The 24,866-nt window shown below is 38.9% G+C and overlaps 3 protein-coding genes across 3 annotated transcripts; all 3 read right to left on the bottom strand.

Moving 5' to 3' along the window:
* Positions 1-7,001, bottom strand: LOC139912905 (mannose-binding protein C-like). The gene is made up of 5 exons (XM_078283041.1): positions 6,859-7,001; positions 6,645-6,705; positions 1,841-1,976; positions 1,113-1,169; positions 1-484 (listed from the first exon to the last, which is right to left on the bottom strand). The coding sequence occupies exons 1-5, from the start codon at positions 6,999-7,001 to the stop codon at positions 102-104; spliced, it is 780 nt and encodes a 259-aa protein (XP_078139167.1). The 3' UTR covers positions 1-101.
* Positions 7,002-8,645: 1,644 nt separating this feature from the next.
* Positions 8,646-13,260, bottom strand: LOC144538553 (mannose-binding protein C-like). Its single transcript, XM_078283039.1, has 6 exons — positions 13,218-13,260; positions 12,513-12,633; positions 11,896-11,900; positions 10,860-10,971; positions 10,092-10,148; positions 8,646-9,446 (listed from the first exon to the last, which is right to left on the bottom strand). The coding sequence occupies exons 2-6, from the start codon at positions 12,631-12,633 to the stop codon at positions 9,064-9,066; spliced, it is 678 nt and encodes a 225-aa protein (XP_078139165.1). The 5' UTR covers positions 13,218-13,260; the 3' UTR covers positions 8,646-9,063.
* Positions 13,261-16,669: 3,409 nt separating this feature from the next.
* On the bottom strand, positions 16,670-18,962 carry LOC144537826 (dispanin subfamily A member 2b-like). Its single transcript, XM_078282958.1, has 2 exons — positions 18,664-18,962; positions 16,670-17,184 (listed from the first exon to the last, which is right to left on the bottom strand). The coding sequence occupies exons 1-2, from the start codon at positions 18,877-18,879 to the stop codon at positions 17,014-17,016; spliced, it is 387 nt and encodes a 128-aa protein (XP_078139084.1). The 5' UTR covers positions 18,880-18,962; the 3' UTR covers positions 16,670-17,013.
* Positions 18,963-24,866: the final 5,904 nt, after the last annotated feature.

The raw sequence follows: 24,866 nt of genomic DNA, 5'->3' as shown, positions 1-24,866 counted from the left end.
CCAGTTTGAGAACCACTGGTCATTCTCTTTGGGGTCCTTGACATGAAAACGTCTGGGAACCGCAGCTGTAAAGCAAGACTCACAAGGTGTACTTAACTTTTCTATAACTCACAGATGATGAAGGCATTTATGAAGCATTCCTTCGTCACTTGCCAGACACCGGTGTCTGACACCTTGGTGCAGCCTGTATCCCCGATGGACCTGTCTGGCTGCCCTTCTCCCCATTTGGTAAAAGTCAGGGGTCGATTTTTCATATCCGTCTCAAAATTCCCCTCCGCTTTCTTATTGTTGACGTTGATCCAAGCCTCTTTGTAAACTGTCCCAAAGAACTGAGTGAGTATGTTGTTCTCCTCGTCGTTTTGGGGCAAAGCCAGCTCTAAGCCTCGCTGGGAGCAGAACTCGGCCGCTTCGGAGAAAGAGTTTCTCTCCTTGTAGGACACAAAGTACTTCTGACCAGCTTTCCGGATAAAGTCGTAGTTTACAGCTGAAAAGGAAACATCATCCAGCAAATGAGACATAAAAAACTGATTAAATGAACACAATTATTTTTTTAAATGTCATCTTGGCCTTCCTTGCCACAAGCTCTAGTCCAAAACTTTCCCTTTCCCAAACAAGTTTTATGTGTTTGTTCTTCCTTTGACAGTTATCAGACGCTCTTTCACCACACATAGGTGGAAGAGAGATTAAAGTAGACATTTGGGTTGTTAAAAAAGTTAAATAGCCCTATGCCTATTTAACAATAGCCAAAATGTAGGCTACTCATTTGATGTTATATTGACATTAGGATTTTGTTAATCTTCAAAAAAATTACCTGACCATCAAATTTGGCCCCTTTTAAATCATGTTGTTTTAACAGTGTCCAGAATGGCTGTGTCTTACTGTAAATTGCACAAATAATTTGACTTATTACTCCTATCTAAAACTACATCTTACTCAAATAAACGTAGGAGTAAATACTTCAAAATTACTCAAGCAGAAGTAAAAGTACAGACTTTTAGGTACATACACAAAAGTAGAGTGCCACAAGAGATCTAATGAAGTGCTGTCAGTAGAGCAGTTGTAATTAGTCACTTTCCACATTTGCACAACTAGTGCTTGTACAGGCTACTTACCTAGCTCTAATTTAGCAATGCTGTTCTTTAAGGCTTCGAACTCGGAACTTGTGGAATCTGGATCAAACAGATTGTGTTCAAGTTAACAAACTGGCAATAAGATGGGGCTTTCCTAAGCACTTTATATTTTCATGCACAAGCACACAGACGTGCACCTTCCACAAATGATATGTTCATCTCCCCTTTTCAGCTTCAGTTCTTTTTGTTTCCTTCTCTAAACACAGTGAATGGTTCCTGGTGACGACCATAGAGGACTGAGACAAGAGTAAACCCTGTCCCTCATGTATGTCTACCATATATGTATGTAGTTAGAGCATGTGCTGTAGGACTTGTTGGACATGTGCTAGGCACTTGCATCCATTGCTCTACGAGCTAGTGGCTTAGTGGATAACCTCTCCGACTGTGGATGACACTCAGAATCTGTGTCACTTTATTCATCAAGTACAATGAATGTAATTTGTCAGCTCCTGTTTAATCCTAGGTGGCAGGGAGGTCTTGTAGTTAGAGCCCATCCCATAAACAGAAACTCACTTAACTCGTTTTGATCCCTATAACAGCCAATGTGTCCATCTTTGTTGAAATATCCTTGTGTAAGACACTGAACCCTAGTTCAAGGGGTACTGCTGTGCGCTCTGACCCCTCTGGAGCAATATGCCAACAAATTCCTAAGTACCTTCTGTCTAATATTGTGAATGATGAAAAGCAAATACTCAAGTGATAGCAAATACTTATCTGATGGAAGGTATACTCTACCTGTATGGCATTGTCTTGATACACATGATCCTCGTAGCCCAGCTGGTCCAGGTTCTCCTTGTGGTCCAACTGGTCCAGGTGCTCCCCTTGGTCCCGCAAATCCAGGCAACCCTGGAAAGCAGGGAAAGAGACTTAAGAAGAAATTGAAATAACAGGTTGATGGAAGAGCAAATAAACATAGTGGGACTGATCAGAAGTTCAAGAACATGTTGCATAATATTACATTTTAGACATGTAGTTAACACTTTTATGCAGAATGCAATAAGTGCAACAGTAGAATAATCTGCACAATGCAATTTTGCATCTCGGCAGCCCCAAAAGGCAGCGACAGGTAGCCTAATTGTTTGAATTTTAAAGTGATAATGTACGAATGTCACTATAGCTGTTGATTAAAAAAAAAGCTCACGTTTGCGCGCACCTGAGATACGAGAACGAGGAGAACTAGATGAACTAGATGCGTAACTCTTACTCGAATTACAAACAAGACTTCCGGTTTGGCTGTTTAGCCTTCAAAATAAAAGCACAAGATTTTAAATAGGTAGAAATACGGTTTTAAACCAATTACTTTGTATTTAATCGTCAAATTCAATAAGTAAGTAAGTAAACTTTTATTTGTATAGCACCTTTCAAGACGAGTGTCACTAAGTGCTTCATAAGTTAACACATAAAGACATAGCCTACACAGTAAAAATACAAGCAACACACATAAGTGCATCACAAATTAAAAACATTAAAAACATACAGTAACAACAGAGTCAACAATAAACATTAGAAAAGGCCTGTCTGTATAAATGGGTCTTAAAACTCTCCACAGTATTGGTGGATTTAATGTCCAGCGGAAGGCTGTTCCATAGTCTAGGTGCAACAACAGCAAAAGCACGATCCCCCTTCGTCTTGAGTCTGGACCGAGGAATAAGTGAGGGCCCATATTAATGTTTGATGTCATAGTAATAATGAATAATGCCATGATATGTTAGCCTGGTAAGACCATCCTGATCACGTGACCTCACATTCTGTTTCGCTCCACAGATCAGTCTGGACTTCCAGCCACCCACATCGATTTCAGTGGGCGGGAGTACTTACCTTGACAGACAAACTCCTTCAGCCAATCAGCGAATCCAAATTCAAATCCAGTCGGAAGAACGGCGAAAACGTCTTTTCTGCCAAAAAACTCCGCTAGTTGTTATTGAGTCTATTTCTGCAATAACTGCACTTATGGCTGTGTTTACTCTACAAACGTTAACGTTAACGCTCGTTGCTTCGGGAGACGCCATTACTGTTTTGCCAGCGGCGGCCTGTATTTCACGTCATCAACTACGACGCAGTCCCTGATTGGCCTGGTTACGTCATCAACTACGACGCAGTCCCTGATTGGCCCGGTTACGTTGTAATTTAAAGAAATCGATGTGGGCACCTGGAAGTCCAGACTGATCTGTGGAGCGAAACAGAATGTGAGGTAGGGCTGGATGATATGGTTGAAATCAATATCATGATAATCATAAGGGTTTGTCTCGATATCAATATATATCACGATATGGTTCATGTATGCAAAATCATGTTAAATAATCAAATTAATGTTCATCTCATTGAACCGAATGGTAGTGTTAAGTGTGATGTCAAACAAAACTGAAATTTTAAAATAATATTCCTACCATACCTCATTTTATCAGAGTTTTTAAGTAAAATTTGCTTGTCATCATCAATTTAGACAGCAGAAATGTGTGTCACGATATTAAAATATCTTCATATCATCACGATATGATTCCACTGAAAGACGATAAACGTTAATATTGAATTATTGTCCAGCCCTAATGTGAGGTCACGTGATCAGGATGGTCTTACCAGGCTAATGATATGTGCCATTTTAACTATAAACGCTGCATGTATTACACTGTGCAGAATACATACAGAACAGAGATTAAAGTGGACATCAAACATTAATATGGGTGCTCACTTTGCACCCATACACAATTTGATGATTAAATACAAATGACTTGGTTTAAAACAGTATTTCTACCGATTTAAAATCTCACGCTTTTATTTTGAAGGCTAAACGGCCAAACCGGAAGTCTTGTTCTGGTAATTCGAGTAAGCTTTACCATCATTTTCGTATCGGGTGTAGGGGTGGGCGATACCGCAAAATTTGGTTTCGATCCGATACCAAGTAATACAGGGCCAGAATCGCAGATATCGATACCGATACTTTTTATTATTAAAAGCGGCTTATGTACTTTCATGTAGGGGAGAGCAGTGTGTCATGATTTATGAGGTGAATGCATCAATAGGCTAAATCTGAATACATTTTCATGACCACTAAATTATTTGCCAAAGGTTAGCAATCATTGTAAGGTGAGTGGGGGTTTGATTCCCAACTGAAGTTTTTTTTTGCTTTCCACTGTTAATTACTTAATCACATGCATGTTAAAACACAGGACAGTTTTTAAAGGCAAATAACAAAAATATTTTTTTTATTATTTTAAATTGAATGTGCAAACATGAAAAAAAGTTTTTTGAATAAACAAAGTGCACACAATTATTTGTGGAGAACAATGAATGTTTTAAAACTTTCACAACTTTTATAAATAAGCAAAGTGCAAATAACTAAACAAAAGCACAAACTACCCTCAACCATTCTTCTTTCCTTCAGTGAGAGCAATGGTTCTGAGGGTGCACGCCGCGGCGCGCTGCGCGTGCGTGACGCGTATGTTGGTTGTTTGAGTGCACACGACACGACAACAGCAGTGGAGAAGCAAAGAGTGCATGCATGCACTAAGATGTGTTCACGACAATGGAGCGTTGTACTCTTTGATGAAATGGGTACAACGTAGAAGACAGAAACTGAAACTGGTATCGATCCTATTGACGCTAGAATCGATCTTCAAAAACGAGACGTAGTATCTGTAGTATCGATATTTTGGGATCGATCCGCCCACCCCTAATCGGGTGTGAGCAAACGTGAGCTTTTTTTAAAATTCAAATCAACAGTGACGATTTCAGCTAAATAATGGTGTAAATGTCGACCATTTCAAGTCACTTTGGGATCGTTTGACTTCAGGAGACTTGGATTATGCTGGACGAGCTGTATGGAGTCATTTTATGGTTATTTTCCGTTATTTTTTGAACTCTGAAGACAGGACCCCAGTAACTTCAGTTGCTTTGGAGAAGACTGCTACAGAGTTCTGCTAGGAAGCTCAGGGACGGTTGTATAGAGAGCCTAAGTCCCTCCCCTTCCGCTGTCCCCCATGGGACCTTATTTCGGAAAAAAATATGTACGGTAGTCAACGGCGAGAGACAAATAATTGTTTGATCCCGTTTGAATTGTGCCATGAATTACACATATGATGTTTTGTCAATTTAAAAGATAATTTTGCAAGTCAAGAAAGTCGCAGTTTGTCGTAAAACAGTAAAGTAACGTTTAGTTTTGTGTGAAACCGCTCAGTGAACTACATCTCTCGTCTCGCACAATATACGTCACCAACACCAACATGGAACGAAACATACCAAACACACAGGCATTGCGTTAACATTAGCCCCCACTGTACTAAAACTATCCTAAACCAGTTTAAATCCGTTCTTACTGTCTACCTTCCAGGTTGTGTATAATACTCCTGCTATCTGAGAGAGACTTAGCTTCAGCGGCTCTGGGTAGCTTGTGGAGAGAAAGTTACGTCACTTACGCGACTTTTGGGTGTGTAGTCTTTCTAATTACGTATTTTCACAGTCTATAACTTCAACAGTTTTACGACAAACTGCGACTTTCTCGACTTGCAAAATTATCTTTTAAATTGACAAAACATCATATGTGTAGCCTAATTCATGGCACAATTCAAACGGGATCAAACAATTATTTGTCGCCGTTGACTACTGTACATATTTTTTCCGAAATAAAAATTCCAGAAGGGGAGGGACTTAGGCTCTCTATGGATAACAAACTTCACCCGACTTTCGACTGGCATGGGTGAGTAGATAATGACTGAATTTTCATTTTTGGGTGAACTATTCCTCTAATACCCAGTAATCGTGTACCTTGATGTCTGTAAACTGCACAGAGCATGCCCGTGCTTACCAACCTGGCATGCTCGCTGCTGTTTAGGAGACAGTATTGTGTTTCACTCTTTAGTTTAAATTCATCACTTCCTGTGTGCTGAGAGGATTTCCCACCTGTGACCATACCCGACACAATTGGAATTTCATATGGGCAAATAGGGTGAATCTAAGTTGTCTCAATTCGGGCAATGGGATGGTTTTCTCTGTTGCAGATTCACTTTGTGATAGGCTGATGAGATGGGTGTGCAGCTTGAAGTTCCCAGATTGCCAACAAGGGTCAAAGCAACAGTTCCCAGACAATAAATGTTAAATACTCCTGTGTTCCTAGAATTATCATATAAAGGTTAAGTAAAAAAAAAAAAAAGGAGCCAGAGAGAAAAGATTAAAAAAAATGTTTGTTTTTTTGTTTTTTTTGTTTTTTTGATAAACAAGGCAGGAGCTTGATCAGGTGCAAATCAGAGGAAGAATATATGGGAGAGGGGTATGTGATTTAATGGGAAGGAAGTCAGAGGAGAGAGGGGGGATCTGCAGTGTTCCTCAGAAAGATTGGGAGGGATTGTTATCCTGACTGAGATGGGGAGGTTATTCTACCAGGAGGGAGAAGAGTTGAGGCTGGCTGAAGTGAAGTTGCAGCAGGGAAGGGACAACTACTCATCCGGTAGTAAGAGCCGGGCCCAAAGTTTAGGGCTGGAACATGGACCAGCGTTATCAGGGTGCAGCTCCCTTAGCAGCCTTGTACGGCAGCACCAGAGTTTTGAATTTGATACGAGCCACAGGGAGCCAAGTGAAGGAACTGTAAGAGGGAGATGGCATGGGAGAATTTGGGGAGTTTGAAGGTGTATTGCAGTATTATGGATAAGCGAAGAGTCTGGTGAGGAAGAGTCTGATGAGTCTGTGTGATTCTTGGCAGTCTACACAGAAGTCACAGTGGTGAAGTCAGTGGTACCCACCCATTTCACCTTTTGCTCCCATCAATCCAGTAAACCCAGGCAATCCCCTGTCCCCTTTGGGACCAGGAGGACCTTGAAGCTGACTGTGGCCAAGAGGAGCCAGCAGGGAGAGGACGCAGAAAAGGAGACACAGCTTCATCTGGAGACAGAAGAGGTTTTTTTTAAGTTTAACTTTAGAGCACATTAGTAAGGGCATCACCAGCGTAGGCAAAGTTACTTTGACAATGTAATCAGTTAAAGATTACTGATTGCCTGCTAAACATTGTAATCAGCAATCTAATTTGCTGGAATCTAAATTTCAGTGAAGTAATCTGATTACTCTCTGTTACATTTATGTCACTTCACCTCCAAAATCTATGTAAATTGCAGTTAAGCATGCCGTCTTTTAATTTATTTTAATTTACAGACAGCAGCATGAACATTGTTGATAATGTAATCATAATCTACAACCATTCAAAGTGTGTAAAATTATAATGGTGATTTTAATTTCACAATTTGAAGGCCTTTTCTAAGTAATCACTTAATTTTTTAAGTACCGTATCAGTAATTTTATTTATTTGTATAGTAACTGTAACAAATAACCATTTTTTGCTAATAAGATACAGTCTCTCTGTTACTCTTTAGTCCCTAGCCACACAACACCGGATGGAAAACCGGATGGAATTTTCCATAAAACAAGATACAGATCATTTGCATATATACAAAACAACTCTAAAACAGCCTTCTGAGCACACACAAGTATGAGTGTGAGCAAAACATTCCCCAAGCTATATGGATACCAGACAATTGGTTATTATAAAGTTATTCAAATGTTGTTAATAACTAGTTACAAATAATGATAACAAGGGACTTACTATATAAACCGTGAGTGATCTGCTGGATGTGCTGCTTCTTAGCCGCTTCCAAACATAAATGGTTGAGAAAATACTTATAAGACATATTTATAAGGGGTGCGGTCTGGTCTAACAGATGCAAAATCTCATTTGCGACATGACACAGAAAAAACAAAGATAAATCTGAGACCAAGAGCCTCCCTCTTTTTAACCAAGAACAACACAAGATTGCAGAGCATGGCTTTAATAGATTTTATTAGAACGGTCTTTTCCTTTAAAGGGTGTGAAAAATGTGTGATACAACTTATATGTACTTACCAAAATGTTGCAATACAATGAGACCTTTTTGCCAAGTGATTCAGATTTAGCATTTGGATAATGATTTTGTAAAACTATGACATTTTAGCAGCAGAAAACAAATATTCCTAGTGGTTCCCAAACTGGGGTCTGGGGACCTCCAGGGGTCGTTGAAGGGGGTCCCAGGGGATCCCCAGCAAAATGAGGAATGGTTTAATTTCACTATTATTTCATTCATTAGACACACAATTAGCCCAATGAGAGAATGTATAAGGATTACTTTTTTTCCCATTGGTTTCACTGCCCTCCTCCCCTTACAGTGAAGACAGTTATGCAATTCTGCATATATAATAATAATAACTTTATTTATATAGCACTTATTAAAAGCAGAGTTACAAAGTGCTTTACAAAGACATCAGATTAACAATCAGAAAAACAACAGAAAGTAAGAATGGAATTAAAACAACAAGAGACACACAAATGTTAAAACAAAAGAACATAAAAGCAATGAATCAGGTATTAAAACCAAGTCTAAAAAAGTGAGTTTTAAGAAGGGATTTGAAGGAGCCCACTGAGTTTGCCCGCCTGATATCCTCGGGCAGGCTATTCCAAAGGGAAGGGGCCCTAATAGTAAAAGCATGATCACCCACTTAATCAAAACTTACAATAAAAATCTTCTCAGATTGGGTTCCTTTGGACAAAACCCCTTAAAACGAAGCGATGACTACTACTCGGGACCCCCATCACAGGCTGCGCATGCAGAGTGGTGAACAGTCCAACCAAAAAAATGATTTTCCCTTTTCAGGTTGTTTCATTTGATTATCAGAGGAGGCTGGAAAACTATTCAGTATTTCAGAAGACAAAAGCAAAAATTAGAGAAAAATAAGAAAATGTACAAATAATAAATCTGTATAGTAGAAATATGTCTTTTTCCAATCCCATAAATCATCTGGCAATGCCCCAAAATTATCTCACGGGCCCCTGGGGGCTCCCAGTTTGAGAACCACTGGTCATATCTCTTTGGGGGTCCTTGACATGTAAAGCAAGACTCACAAGGTGTACTTAACTTTTCTATAACTCACAGATGATGAAGGCATTTATGAAGCATTCCTTCGTCACTTGCCAGACACCGGTGTCTGACACCTTGGTGCAGCCTGTATCCCCGATGGACCTGTCTGGCTGCCCTTCTCCCCATTTGGTAAAAGTCAGGGGTCGATTTTTCATATCCGTCTCAAAATTCCCCTCCGCTTTCTTATTGTTGACGTTGATCCAAGCCTCTTTGTAAACTGTCCCAAAGAACTGAGTGAGTATGTTGTTCTCCTCGTCGTTTTGGGGCAAAGCCAGCTCTAAGCCTCGCTGGGAGCAGAACTCGGCCGCTTTGGAGAAAGAGTTTCTCTCCTTGTAGGACACAAAGTACTTCTGACCAGCCTTCCGGATAAAGTCGTAGTTTACAGCTGAAAAGGAAACATCATCCAGCAAATGAGAAATAAAAAACTGATTAAATGAACACAATTGTTTTTTTAAATGTCATCTTGGCCTTCCTTGCCACAAGCTCTAGTCCAAAACTTTCCCTTTCCCAAACAAGTTTTATGTGTTTGTTCTTCCTTTGACAGTTATCAGACGCTCTTTCACCACACATAGGTGGAAGAGAGATTAAAGTAGACATTTGGGTTGTTAAAAAAGGTAAATAGCCCTATGCCTATTTAACAATAGCCAAAATGTAGGCTACTCATTTGATGTTATATTGATTGAACATTAGGATTTTGTTAATCTTCTTAGACTGTCCATCAAAAAAATTACCTGACCATCAAATTTGGCCCCTTTTAAATCATGTTGTTTTAACAGTGTCCAGAATGGCTGTGTCTTACTGTAAATTGCACAAATAATTTGACTTATTACTCCTATCTAAAACTACATCTTACTCAAATAAACGTAGGAGTAAATACTTCAAAATTACTCAAGCAGAAGTAAAAGTACAGACTTTTAGGTACATACACAAAAGTAGTACCACAAGAGATCTAATGAAGTGCTGTCAGTAGAGCAGTTGTAATTAGTCACTTTCCACATTTGCACAACTAGTGCTTGTACAGGCTACTTACCTAGCTCTAATTTAGCAATGCTGTTCTTTAAGGCTTCAAACTCGGAACTTGTGGAATCTGGATCAAACAGATTGTGTTCAGTTAACAAACTGGCAATAAGATGGGGCTTTCCTAAGCACTTTACACTTTCATGCACAAGCACACAGACGTGCACCCTCCACAAATGATATGTTCATCTCCCCTTTTCAGCTTCAGTTCTTTTTGTTTCCTTCTCTAAACACAGTGAATGGTTCCTGGTGACGACCATAGAGGACTGAGACAAGAGTAAACCCTGTCCCTCATGTATGTCTACCATATATGTATGTAGTTAGAGCATGTGCTGTAGGACTTGTTGGACATGTGCTAGGCACTTGCATCCATTGCTCTACGAGCTAGTGGCTTAGTGGATAACCTCTCCGACTGTGGATGACACTCAGAATCTGTGTCACTTTATTCATCAAGTACAATGAATGTAATTTGTCAGCTCCTGTTTAATCCTAGGTGGCAGGGAGGTCTTGTAGTTAGAGCCCATCCCATAAACAGAAACTCACTTAACTCGTTTTGATCCCTATAACAGCCAATGTGTCCATCTTTGTTGAAATATCCTTGTGTAAGACACTGAACCCTAGTTCAAGGCGTACCGCTCTGACCCCTCTGGAGCAATATGCCAACAAATTCCTAAGTACCCTCTGTCTAATAGTGAATGATAAAAAAGCAAATACTCAACTGATAGCAAATCCTCAACTGATACTCAACTGATGGAAGGTAGGCTATACCCTACCTGTATGCCATTGTCTTGATTCAGATGATCCTTGTGGCCCAGGTGGCCCAGGTGGCCCAGGTAGTCCAGGTCGTCCAGGTCGTCCAGATACTCCAGGTAGTCCAGGTAGTCCTGATCCTCCTGGAAAGAAATTGCAATAACAGGTTGATCGAACAGCAAATAAAGATAGTGGAACTGATCAGAAGTTCAAAAACATGTTACATAATAGGGCTGGGCGATAATTCAATATTATCGTTTATCGTCTCTTAGTGGAATCATATCATGATGATATGGTGATTTTGGTATATCGTGACACACAATTCTGCTGTCTAAATTGATGACAATAAGCAAATTTTATTTAAAAACACAGGAAAAAAGAATATTAATTGAAAATTCCCGTTTTGTTTGACATCACACCTTATATTACCATTCGGTTCAGTGGGATGAATATTAATTTGATTATTTAATGTGATTTTGCATACGTGAGCCATATCTTCATATATATCGATATGAAAAAAAAATCCTTATGACTATCGTGATATTGATTTCAACCATATCGCACAGCCCTGTTGCATAATATTACATTTTAGGCAGGTAGTTAACACTTTTATGCAGAATGAAAAAGTGCAACAGTAGAATAATCTACACAATGCAATTTGGCACATTGGCAGCCCCAAATGACAGTGGGAGGTAACTGTTTGAATTTTAAAGTGATGTTTTGCGAGATTCTTGTTTTTGTTTTTATTTTGGCGACAAATGGTCATTACTTTGGTGTTTTGCAGTGCACTTTGCAGCAATCACTTTGCAACAGTGTTGCCAGTACTTTGATGTCACTGGACTGACAGCAGCTCCCACACCTCCAAACAAACAAGCATGGGCTGCTCTACTGAGATTACAGAAGAGACTGCAAATAACGCAACATCAGAATATCAGATGGTGCGTAAAAGTGACCATGTCTACAGAGACAGTAATGTCTGCACTATATCAATATATTGAACATAATGATAGTAATAATAATACATTTTATTTATAGAGCACTTTACATCGTACTCAAAGACACTTTACAGCAGCTAAGGGATAAAGAGAATAAAATTCATAAAATATATAAAACAAATGGTACAAAAGTGATGATAACAAATAAATGAACATAATAAAATAAATAATAATTTCTGGAGAGGCAGTGGGAGTCAGATATAGGCAGTTTTGAAAAGGTGGGTTTTGAGTTTATTTGTGAATGTGGGGAGTGAGTCCAAGTTTCTGATGTGAACATGATTTATAAAACAGTGCCATAACTATTTAGTTACATAAATACTGAATGAATATCTGTTAGTGGATAGCTGCATGGAAATACTTAACCAATAATAATGTTACACTGACAAAAGGCAGCAATTGCTTACAGCAACATTCACTAGACCTACGGTAGCACTTAGCAGTAGATCTGACAAGCTGCAACTCAGTGTAGGCACTGGCCCAACATAATAAAGTTACTGAATGTAGACTGTAGGGAGTGAAGGACCTGTATGAGGGAGGTGACATGGGAGAATTTGGGGAGTTTGAAGGCGTATTGCAGCATTATGGATGAGCTAAGAGTCTGGTGAGGAAGAGTCCGACGAGTCTGTGTGATTCTTGGCAGTCTACACAGAAGTCACTGTGGTGAAGTCAGTGGTACCCACCCATTTCACCTTTTGCTCCCGGTAATCCAGGAAATCCCCTGTCCCCTTTGGGACCAGAAGGACCTTGAAGCTGACTGTGGCCAAGAGGAGCCAGCAGGGAGAGGACGCAGAATAGGAAACACAGCCTCATCTTGAGACAGAAGTGCAAAGAGGGAGTTTAATTAACTTTAGAACACATTAGTAAGGGCATCACCAGCGTAGACAAAGTTACTTTGACAATGTAATCAGTTAAAGATTACTGATTACCTGCTAAACATTGTAATCAGCAATCTAATTTGATGGAATCTTGAAGTAATCTGATTTATGGAATTTACAGACAGCAACATGAACATTGTTGATAATCTAACCATAATCTACAACCATTCAAGGTGTGTAAAATTATAATGATGATTTTAATATCACAACTTGCAGGCCTTTTCTTAGTCAAACTTGAGAAAGACAAAGTAATCACTTGAGTAATTTGATGTATTTGTATAGTAAATTTAACAGATTGGAATTTTCCATTAAACAAGATACAGATAATTTGCATAAATGCAAAACAACTCTAAAACAGCCTTCTAAGCACACACAAGTATGAGTGGGTGCAGAACAATTTCATTTCCAAGCTACAAATTTGATTCCTAAGCTTTATGGATATCAGACACTTAGCTATTATAAAGTTATTCAAAATTTGTAAATTACAACTAGTTACAAGTAATGATAAAAGGAACTCACTATATAAACCGTGAGTGATCTGCTGGATGTGCTTCTTCTTAGCCGCTTCCAAAAAAAAATGGTTGAGAAAATACTTACAAGTCATATTTATAAGGGGTGCGGTCTGGGCTAAACAACAGATGCAAAATCTCATTTGGGATATGACACAAGAAAAAATCTGAGGCCAAGAGCCTCCCTCTTTTTTAACCAAGAACAGCACGAGACTGCAGGCGTTAATAGATTTTATTTGAACAGTCTTTTTAAACGGTGTCAAAAATGTTGATTTATTCTCTATCTTCTTACTTGGCTGTTGGCTAGACAGAAACATAAACAGCAGAATTTTTAACCCTTCGTGCCCCAGATCTTACATTTCTTCCATGGTAAGAAAGACAGTAATGAAAAAGATGAGAGGACTCATTTATAAACTGACTGAATTGACTTTGACTCTACACTGAATGCAGAAAATATAAGGGACATCTTCCTGATATTGAGTTGAAGCCCTTAGTGCACAATCTACATCTCAGTTGTCTCAAAGTTTAAAAATCCTTCAGTAACATGTCTGCTTCTCTTTATCTACGTCTCCTCCTTTGTGATTGGTCTAGATTTAATAGGGAAATCAATAAGGGATAATGGCTTTCACCTTTGATTCACCTCATCAGTGTACTTCATGAAATGAGTAAGTGCCCCAAATAATTTGTACATTCAGAATCTGAGACTTTATTTGTCAAGTACAATGTACAAGGAATTTTAGTGTATTGTGTAGTCATTTCATCGAATCTAATACAATCAATCAATACAATCATCAATACAATCACATCTATGGCTTTCATACCTTGAATAATCAAGAGTTAAAATTTGATCTAGCATGATTATAGAATCTGACAAAATCAGTGTAAACCACTGATCTCAACATCAATTTTTGGATTTGGCTGGGGCCTCATTTTTATAAAAGCAGTCAAAATCTGATTTTCTGTTCCTGTATTAATCAACCTTCAGATACTCACCACAGCCACTGTATGCTTCACGAGGCAGGGGTCCCAGGGTTTGGTCTGAACGCTCTGCCTGTCAGACCTTTGATGCCTTTTCAGGTCCAACTCAAATCTTACCCTTAACCACTTAGACAAACAAGATGGCTTCAGGGTGAGAAATTTCCTCATAAAAGACATTGAGAATTGAAGGCTATTTTCCCACTCAGTGTCCAAAAGTGTGTCTGTCTGGTATATATCAAATTACATGACCATCTCAATTAAAGGCATTAAAGATTGAGACTAAATGACACATGCTGGGTTTTTATTTCCTACTGTTAGTTTATTATATTTTTGCTCCTTTTATTAATATAAATCAGATCATGGGAAATGTTTTTCCCACTCTGGCAATATCTATCTCCAGGCAAAAGATGGATTATTATGGAACAGTTTCTGTGCCACAATCCAACAATTAATGATCACATGTAATGATAAAAACACTTACACATACAATTGACAAATAACGAAGGACCACAATAAATAATGAATGCTCACATCATCAAATAATGAACATGCACATCAAATAATGAAAAGCCAACCATCAAGTAATGAATACACATGTCGAATAATGAGATGCCAACCATCAAATAATGAATATTCACATCATATAATGAAAAGTCAAACATCACATAACAAAAGTCAAATAAAAAAGTCATCCACACATGAATTAAACAGCTTTATCGAATTTTTATATTAAGGTGTCGGTCTACTGTTTGCCACTAGATGTTGTGATTTCATGATTTGACTGGGGCATTCAGTATTTGATGGCTGTGAAAGTATTCGTTGTTTAATGTGGGCGTGTGTTTTTTGGTGTTGTTGTGCACCTGTCAATCGAAGGCACCACCCCCACCTAGAGACCCTAGTCACTGATGCTGTGAGACTAGAGCAGCCCGTTTCCCACATCCTGTACCATGCGGTTAAACAAATGAGTGATAATTCTTCCTGTTCCAGTCTGCACAAATCTCTGAATTATAAGAATAAAGTCAGAATTCTGACTATTCTCAGAATTCTGAGTTTATTATACAATATAATCAATATAAACAATATAATCTCAGAACTCTCACAAAGCTTCCCAAGCTGTGCTGATGAAGCCCTTTTCAGTCAGTATATTGAAGCTTAATGATAAAGAGACACTACGCAATGTGGAGGAGTGTTCACCTTTGCAGATGGAACCGCGTGTCTGCTGCTTCACAGTTTCTACCTTAATGTTCTCACCTCGGTTGGAGAGGTCCTTTCAAAACATTATCCGTTACAGATTACTGATTACCAGATTGAAATTGTAATCAGACTATAATTTTGAACTAGTGTTACATACATTACCTAGAATCAGGATGAAATATAAATTAATAAAAAGATGTGCAAAATTATGGCAATGTTTTTCCCCTTGAACTATCAGAGATACAGAGGGTTAGGAAAGACATTTATTGCATAATCAAACTGAATTTGGGCCACACAGACGAGTAGAAAAAGTTGGGAGGCGTGGCAATAACATTTCCAGTAAATGTGGGGCTTAACTTTCCATTTCCTTGATACTCAAATTTCAGTGCTGAAGTGTGTACTGAGAGTGAAACATTGTACACTGAATGTACAAAATATTAGGGACACTTCTTTTTATGGAGTGCACTGATGAGGTGAATCCAGGTAAAAGCCATTATCCCTTATTGATTTCCCTTAATAAATCTATAGCAATCACAAAGGAGGGGATGTAGATCAACAGAAGCAGACAAGTTACTTAAGTATTTTTAAGCTTTGAGACAATTGAGATGTGGATTGTGCAAAAGGGGCTGCAACCCAATACCAGGAAGATTTCCCGAATATTTTGTACAATCAGTGTAGTTTTACACAGAATTATAGATATTTGGAGAACATAAATGGGCATGCATTTCTTAATGTATTGATTCTCAAAGTTATCCATAAGAGGTTCACAAGATGTTGGCTAATGCTCTGCAACTTATTGAGTCAGGTGGTACATGAGTTGCAACCATGCCTTGAAAACACCAAAAATCAAATTTGCCATTTTTTAGTTCATAGACTTCATGGACCCAAAACATCTCCTCAACACCTGCATGTATGGTCCACATATTCCTTTTCAGTAGTGGTGTAATCCTTGAATTACCCATAGTTTTAACTTTTTTCAATTGCCTCAAGTTACAGTAAATAAAATTGTTGCATTGCAAGTAGCAGAGAGCGGGAGTGTTTTCACTGTTGAGTCTACCTTTATGTTTTCACCTTGGTTGGAGAGGTCCTTTCAAAACATTATCCGTTACAGATTACTGATTACCAGATTGAAATTGTAATCAGACTATAATTTTGAACTAGTGTTAGCATTATCTACAATCAGGATAAAATATAAATTCAACACGTGCAAAATTATGCCCCTGTCTATAATCACAATCTACATGCTGTTACCCTTAAAAGTGTTACCCTTAAAAGTAGAGACACAGAGGGTTAGGAAGAAGACATTTATTGCACAATCAAACTGAATGTTCCTCTTTTTAAACAGAAATCAGCATGACAAGCTGCCGAGACACAGGCCTCAACCTGCAGGACACCTGGATTCAATTACAAACTCTGGTGAATATATCAAAGCTGGATTATAAACTACCATGGCAGTCTTAATGTTAGGGCTTTGCATTGCAATGAAGATTTTTGAACCACCAATAAAAAAACATAATATGTTGGGTTGAAGGATAGTATGAAAAAAAATAAAATCAGCAAAAAAGTTGGCTGTGCGCAATGTAGACAACTACAAACAACACAGAGGCATGTTACAGCAAGAGGCAGCGCCAACACTACGAAAAATGAATGATTCGATGCAAGTAGACGATGATTCTGCCAAAATAGACGAAGAAAAGAATGACCATGATGACCACCAGGATCAGGGCGAAGATGTTGAGGCAGAGGGCGGTGGAGCCGTGCCTTCTGGCGCCCTCCAAGTCTCCTGCCACCTTCCTGTCTCTAGCCTGGAAACACAGCAGCATAGATTAGAGTCCGGGGGAGCAGGATTATTATAGTTTGGGATTCTTCATTTGTTTCTATTTTTATGTAGTTTTCAAATTTTGTATCAATTTCTGTTTGGTTTTAGTTAAGTTTCAGTGTGGGTTTGGTATAGTTTTAGTTTACCTTTAGTTTTACATTTAATATTTTTGGTAGGGGTGTTTTTTTTGTTTTTGTTTTTTTTAAATGTAACGCATCACTGTAAAAAAAAAGATGAAGTGAGTGTGACGTCACCCATCGACTTCTGAAGGGCCATTTTGAAGCCTAGAGATTGGGTTTACGGTCGCCGACATGTTGACATTTGTTTTGAGCCAGCGCAGCCAAAGCGAAGCGGGGGATTGTCCAGAGAGCCACAGCGTCAACAGTACGCCACTGAAGCAGGTTTATGCAGGCAACCAAAAGAGTCCAATGTCCAGGCAAAAGATTCACAATTTTGAAGGTTTATCCCAGAAAACAAACTTTTTCAACTGGCTCTCTTTTCTTTGGTTAGAGAAAAAAAAAACTAGGGGAGACCAGGGCATGTTGACAAACTTTTTACTCATTGGTGTATTTCTCAGCAGTGCCTTACTACTGAGATACAATATATATATCTTTCAAGCTAGATTAAAGTGATGTTTAACTTTGGTAGTACCTTGAACAATTGTAACACCAAATTCTTCCGACCAGATTTCAGTGTTACACTTGTTCAAACTGAAAGGTTTAATAAACAAAGAAAGCGATTCACTTAAAAAATATTCAGCAGAATGATTCTGTGGTTTTTTTTGTAATATATTTTGTCAGAACCTGATTTGTTTGCATTTGTGTACTGGAAGTGTGATTTTGAAAACTGTTTCGCCATACAATGGCAGTGAATGGAGAGAAAGAAAAAAAACAATTCTCCAATCGTCTCTACCGGAGCCCCGGAGCAACAAATAACAGAATCGCCGATTTTGTGGTTATTGTCTTGGCCAGGAAGCTACACAACCCAAGACACTACCAAAGTTCAGCATCACTTTAAGGTCTTCTCTAAAAATGTCATTTTTACATTTTGAATAATTTACTGGAAGCAAAAGTTATTACTGATGAAATACCACTTGATAACTTGTAACAATTTCACAGTGTCACAATATATAATTATTTTGATTCCTTTATAAGAAAAAATGAGAAAGAAAACACTAAAATTTTCATTATTTACTTTCAGGTATCAAAATTGTTATAATCAACATAGGTAACCTTTTATTAAGAAAGTCAACATTTGTGTAACTGGACGTTTGGCTCTAAATTTAATTTCAGAAATAAAGCCACTGAGACCCATGTGACAACTTTCCCTGCTTTCCCCTACCTGCCTGGTGCATGCTGGTTCTCAAACACACATTATAAGAAACTAAATAAAATTCAATAAAAAGAAAAAGTAAATAGCCTACATTAAGTTTTCTGTCCTCATAGGAATACTGAAAACAACTTACCTTGATTGAGTAGCAGAACGCGGCCAACCCGAGGCAGAGGGGGTTTGCGTAAAGGAGGCAGCAGAGGGACCAGATGATGTGGTCCCGGGGCATCGGCTCGGTGCGGTCGACCCTCACGGTGGTGTACTGAACCACCGACGGGCCGGCAGGCTGTCCCTCATGTCTGCTGTCCTTCATTGGAACTAACTCTGAATGCTGATATGTTGGAGGCTCCATCTCAGCTTTGGGACCAGAAATAAGGTGAAAAAATGATGTGCGCAGTCTTCAGCCACCAGTGGAGTGATGTGCGTTGACTTTTAGCAAGGCAAGTAGAGAAGGTTGAGGTGTGGTGATAACATTAGCAGGAAATGGGCATGGTGTCAACAGAAATCCTCTGTGTAGTGAATTTCAGTGCTGAAGCGTGAAATTAAAGTGAAATATTGTACACTGCACAATATGAATGCACAAAATATTAGGGACACTGCTTTTCATGAAGTGCACTGATGAGGTGAATCCAGGTAAAAGCCCTTATTCCTTTCCCTTAATAAATCTATAGCAATCACAAGGAGATGTAGATAGGAGAAACAGATAACTTACTGAAGTATTTTTAAGCAGCAAATCATTGAGACAGGTGCACCTGATGCCTTGAGAGCACCAAAAATCAAATTTGCCATTTTTTTCTTCATAGAGTTCATGGACCCAAAACATTTCCCCAACACCTGCATGTAGCGTCCACTTATTCCTTTTCAGTAGTGGTGGGACCCTTGAATTCTCCCATAGTTTGAACGTTTTTTTCGATCACCACATTCCTAGAATTTAAGGTGAATCCAGGGCAAGTGAAAAATAGCTTAGTGCTAGTTTCAAGTTCACTGCCTGTTTTGTCTGTGAAGCTGACCAATATAACAGCTTATGGTATCAACCTAACTGTACTTTAACAATTTCCCATTAATTCCCAGCATCTAGACTAAGCTGATGACACACAAAAGACAAAAATCAAGAAGACCCAACTAAGGCAACCTGCTTTGACCTATCCATGATTTTATTCATAGAGGAGACAGCGCCATCTACTGACCAGTAGAGGTAACTATCACAGATATAAGTGAATAAAACTGAATGAGCATGCAAAATTAATGAAGTCTATGAACATTGTCCCTCCAAAAGGTCTTCCTTACAGACAAACCAATAGAAGCTTAAAAAAAAAAAGAGCATCCAGTTTGGTCAAGAATGAGTAACGATGGGAACAGAAGGGAGGCCACTTGCAAGAGTCCCTGTGATCTGTTTGTTTGTCTGACAGAGATACAAGTACGCTCAAATGATGTGACATCCAGTGACCCAGAAAGGCAACTGATAATGGTGCTGGAATCACAGCGCAAACTAGTTTAGGAGCCGATATCCATCAGTATATATTGGGGTTTGGAAAATGATTTGAGGGACAGAATTAAGGGGCAGTAACTCACTTACGCAACACCTTTTATTTTTTTAATCTGAATTTAACAATTGTTGCATTGCAAGTAGCAGAGTGCAGGAGTTTTTTCACTGTTGAGTCTACCGTTATGTTTTGACCTCTGTTGGAGAGGTCCTTTCAAAACATTATCTGTTACAGATTATTGATTAACAGATTGAAATTGTAATCAGACTATAGTTTTGAACTAGTGTTACCTACATTACCTAGAATCAGGATGAAATATAAATTAATAAAAAGATGTGCAAAATTATGGCAATGTCTATAATCACAATCTACATGTTTTTCCCCTTGAACTATCAGAGACACAGAGGGTTAGGAAAGACATTTATTGCATAATCAAACTGAATGTTCCTCTTTTTAAACAGAAATCAGCATGAGCCAGCATTGGGCCACACAGACGAGTAGAAAAAGTTGGGAGGCGTGGCAATAACATTTGGCCTGGGTCTTAACTTTCCATTTCCTTGGTACTCAAATTTCAGTGCTGAAGTGTGTACTGAGAGTGAAACATTGTACACTGAATGTACAAAATATTAGGGACACTTCTTTTTATGGAGTGCACTGATGAGGTGAATCCAGGTAAAAGCCATTATCCCTTATTGATTTCCCTTAATAAATCTATAGCGATCACAAAGGAGGGGATGTAGATCAACAGAAGCAGACAAGTTACTGAGACAATTGAGATGTGGATTGTGCAAAAGGGGCTGCAACCCAATACCAGGAAGTGGTACGTGAGTTGCAACCATGCCTTGAAAGCACCAAAAATCAAATTTGCCATTTTTTAGTTCATAGACTTCATGGACCCAAAACATCTCCTCAACACCTGCATGTATGGTCCACATATTCCTTTTCAGTAGTGGTGTAAACCTTGAACTTTCCCATAGTTTTAACTTTTTTCAATTGCCTCAAGTTACAGTAAATAAAATTGTTGCATTGCAAGTAGCAGAGAGCGGGAGTGTTTTCACTGTTGAATCTACCTTTATGTTTTCACCTTGGTTGGAGAGGTCCTTTCAAAACATTATCCGTTACAGATTACTGATTACTTGAGGTTTGATCAGATTTTGACATGTCTTCAGATTTCAAGTTTACAATTTTGCTTGCAATAAACATTTCTATATCATCATCAGATGAGCATTCTGTTTGACTAGTAGCTGCTTACACTTCTTTTACAGGATACAGTCCTGTTGGTGTAAAGCCAATTAGTTTGCCTCTGGAGGTCTTTTTAGCCTTTTTTTAGTTTATTGTTTTGTTCTTCAGTCGACTTTTGGCGTTGTGTTTTAGTGGATGGTTTATTTTGTTTATATTGTTCTTTTCTTTAGTCAATTGTTCATTTGTTTAGTCAGCTGAGTTTTCAATGATTCTGTTTGAGATTTCAATTGATGATGCTTTGCCTCAACCTCCCACCATTTCAGAGATTGTAGTTGTTTTTCTGCATTCTTTAGGCATTTTGTTTTGTCATATACATTGCTCAGTCTGGTCAGGTCAAATGTCCCGGTTGAGGAAAAAACCCATTTTTTGACATAATATGCAAAGCTTTAATATTTGTACTGATCCTGATAATTCTTTATCAGGTTCTCCTCCTTTCGAGGTTTTACTACTATTCTTCACTTTTTAGGATCCCAGTCCTTTTCATTTCATCCTCTTTTCTCCACATCTACTTATTTCTATAGGCCTTTTCTTTTTCATTTAACATCCATTTCTCTTTGAACACATACAGTGGACAGCTCAATAAATCGGATGGCGTCAATCTTCTCTAGCACTCTAACACAGACAGTCAACCTAACACACAGTGACAATATTGGGAGTTATTTGAGTAGGCCTGAAGTCACCGATGCTGGTTTTCAGTCTGGAAAGAGCCTATGTTAACTGCAATACATGATATTAAAGTACCAGCACTGAAATAACAGTTAATGCCCAATCTAATCAGGGTTGTACCATCCATAGATTCATGTTAATGAAGTCCCAAGGAACCCAAGATACATTCAACAACACAGGGATATAATAATAAATAAAGACATATGAAAATGATTAGAAAGATAATCGCATGTACGTAAGATAGGGGCCCTGGATAAGATGGATACACCTACAGATGTCATGGACTCTGCCAGAGCCTCCAGCTCAACCTAGTCGCTCCCTCTGTGTGTTTTTGTGTTTGTCTGTCTGTGCTGTTTGTCTCTGTGCAGATCCTGTAGTTCCTGCCCACCTGTCACCTGTTCATCCTGTTTGCCGCCAACCTGCCTGCTCCGCACTTCCTGCACATCTCCTGATCATCTTGTTATCCAATTACCTGCGTGCCAGTTTTACCACACACCTGTTCCTAATTTCCTCATTAGTCTCAGCAATATATATACCTGTCTTCTCTGCCAGATCGTCATTTGTGTTTTACCAGATACGTATCCCACCTGTTTAGGTCTGTTCCTGCCAGTTATGATCTCTGCCTACAAGTTCGGTTTAGTTCTTTGCCTCACGATTCTGTACGTTTGCCTGTTTGGACTGACCTTTGGATTTGACCTTTGGAGCGGACTGTATAACGAGCTGCCTAATCCTCCAAGTAAAGTTGCTGTTCTTACTCTACCCCAGTCTCCTGCCTGTAATTCTGCACTTGAGTCCTTCCTGACCCGTGACAATAGAAAACATGAGAGATTAAGATTTTCATTTAGCCCAAGGGGTTGTTGAGTTTTTAAAAGATATATCCATTTGCACTCTTGTTGGAGAAGTGCTCTCTCAGGATTAATATATCATCTAGAAGGTTTTGTCTTATCAATGCCACAAAAGGAAAGTTGAGCTGCAGTATGATTAAGTTCTTGAAAATGTCTTGCTGCTGGGGACTTGGGGTCCCTGCGATTGATAGAGCTTCTATGTTCAGTTAGGCATGTTCTGAGTTGGCGATTGGTCTTGCCAACATACTGGAGACCACATGGGCATGAAAGAAGGTAGACCACATTGGTGGAACTGCAAGTGATTAACTGGTTTATCTTGTATTGTTTGCTAGTGACCTTACTTTCAAATGTATTGACTTTCTTACTCTGCAGGCCTGAAGTACAGTGCCGGCATGGAAAAAAGCCTGCAGGGCCCTCAACTTTCCTTTGTGTGGCAGGCTACACGTCCACATGGACCAACACATCACAGATGTTAGGGCCCCTAGAGTGGACAAATAAAGGCAAAGGAGAAAATATCTTTCCCTACATCATCAGCTTAAAGTACATGCCAGTGAAGTTTTATGACTTAGAAGTCCTACAACAGATCAATCTCTCTGCGTCTGATTTCTTAGTATGTTGCTTCGTTGATTGCTTGAGCTTTAACTAGGGCAGAATCAAGCTAGCTTGAAGGATAACCTCTAACCACAAATTGAGCATCCGTTATACATGTAAAAACTGACTGAAGGGAAGACTTCTTAAGTGGTGTAGTATGAAAACTGGTTGAATGTAAGTAGCTGTTTTTATCAGTTGGTTTCACATACAAAGGATGTGTAAAAAGATCTGCCTTGTCTGGTGAATTGAGTGTCCAAGAAGTTAATAGTCAGAGGGTGGAAGTCCATGCTGAATACTTTGTATACAAGGAGTTGAAATACTCATGAAAGGCAGCCAAATCTGATTGTGGGCCGTTGAAAATGAGGAATGTATCATCTATGTAGCGGAGATAGAACACGATGTTAGAACCGAAAGGATTGTTAGAATGGATGTATTTATTTTCCAAGTAGCCCATAAAAAGGTTTGCTTTATCAGGGCCAAAAGTAGCCCCCATGGCAGTGCCTTGAACCTGTAGATAAAAATTTGGTGGGAGGACTAGGATCATCTCTTCAAGAAAAAACTTGAGGGCCTCAAGACCGACTGTTGTGGGAATGTTGGTATACAAACTAGTAACATCTAGCGTTACCAAAACAGTGTCCCCATCGGGAACTTGGACTTTAGATGTTCCAAAAAGTCATAGATGTCCCTTAGGTAAGAAGGCAACTTAGTCACTAGGGGCCTTAGATGGGCATCAACATAATTCTTTCTAACTTCTCTATCATGACTACACCCCTCCCCTTATCTGCAGGTTTTATGACCAACTCAGGTTTTTATGGTCTATTGTGCATACATGTATGGGACAATGTACAGAGCGAGAGGATCTCACACAGTAGACTGCTGAATTGTTGGGTAGAGCAGTCAAATTTATACAGTTAAACAAACAAGAGCGTCGCCTGACCCTTGTCCTTGAACAAGATAAGCAGAACAACAAAACAACAAAAAAAAATTACAAAAAATTGCCATTCTTTTCTTCATGGAGTTCATGGACCCAAAACATTTCCCCATGTATGGTCCACACACAAAAGACAAAAATCAAGAAGACCCAACTAAGGCAACCTGCGTTGACCTATGCATGATTTTATTCATAGAGGAGACAGGGCCATCTACTGACCAGTAGAGGTAACTGTCACAGATATAAGTGAATAAAACTCAATGGGCATGCACAATAAATTAAGTCTATGAACATTGTCCCTCCAAAAGGTCTTCCTTACAGACAAACCAATAGAAGCTTAAAAAAACAATAAGCTTAATAATAATGTTTTTTGTTTTTTTTTAATTGTTGCATTGGTTTTCCACTGCAGACAGTACCCCCTCAATGTGCCCCCCCAACACACACACACACACACAAATGGTCGTCATAGCGACGCCGCGACGCCTCATGAAACTGCCGTGACGTCATCTTCAACGCGACACACACAGCAACAATGGAGGATATCTATTATTAAGACAGTTATTCAACCAACATGGTCAAC

Source organism: Centroberyx gerrardi, chromosome 4 (assembly GCF_048128805.1).
Source record: "Centroberyx gerrardi isolate f3 chromosome 4, fCenGer3.hap1.cur.20231027, whole genome shotgun sequence".
Lineage (NCBI taxonomy): Eukaryota > Metazoa > Chordata > Actinopteri > Beryciformes > Berycidae > Centroberyx > Centroberyx gerrardi.
This window is presented reverse-complemented; position numbering and strand designations above follow the sequence as displayed.

Bases quoted from the DNA above. Each gene is read 5' to 3' on its own strand.
- LOC139912905 (XM_078283041.1), bottom strand. From the start codon at position 7,001: ATGAAGCTGTGTCTCCTTTTCTGCGTCCTCTCCCTGCTGGCTCCTCTT. The intron at 1,170-1,840 runs GTATTTGCTATC...TGTTTGATCCAG, and splicing joins GTATACCTTCCATCAGATAA to ATTCCACAAGTTCCGAGTTC. The intron at 485-1,112 runs GTAAGTAGCCTG...TTTCCTTTTCAG, and splicing joins CATTGCTAAATTAGAGCTAG to CTGTAAACTACGACTTTATC.
- LOC144538553 (XM_078283039.1), bottom strand. From the start codon at position 12,633: ATGAGGCTGTGTTTCCTATTCTGCGTCCTCTCCCTGCTGGCTCCTCTT. The intron at 10,149-10,859 runs GCATACAGGTAG...TGTTTGATCCAG, and splicing joins TCATCTGAATCAAGACAATG to ATTCCACAAGTTCCGAGTTT. The intron at 9,447-10,091 runs GTAAGTAGCCTG...TTTCCTTTTCAG, and splicing joins CATTGCTAAATTAGAGCTAG to CTGTAAACTACGACTTTATC.
- LOC144537826 (XM_078282958.1), bottom strand. From the start codon at position 18,879: ATGGAGCCTCCAACATATCAGCATTCAGAGTTAGTTCCAATGAAGGAC. The intron at 17,185-18,663 runs GTAAGTTGTTTT...CTGTGTTTCCAG, and splicing joins CGTTCTGCTACTCAATCAAG to GCTAGAGACAGGAAGGTGGC.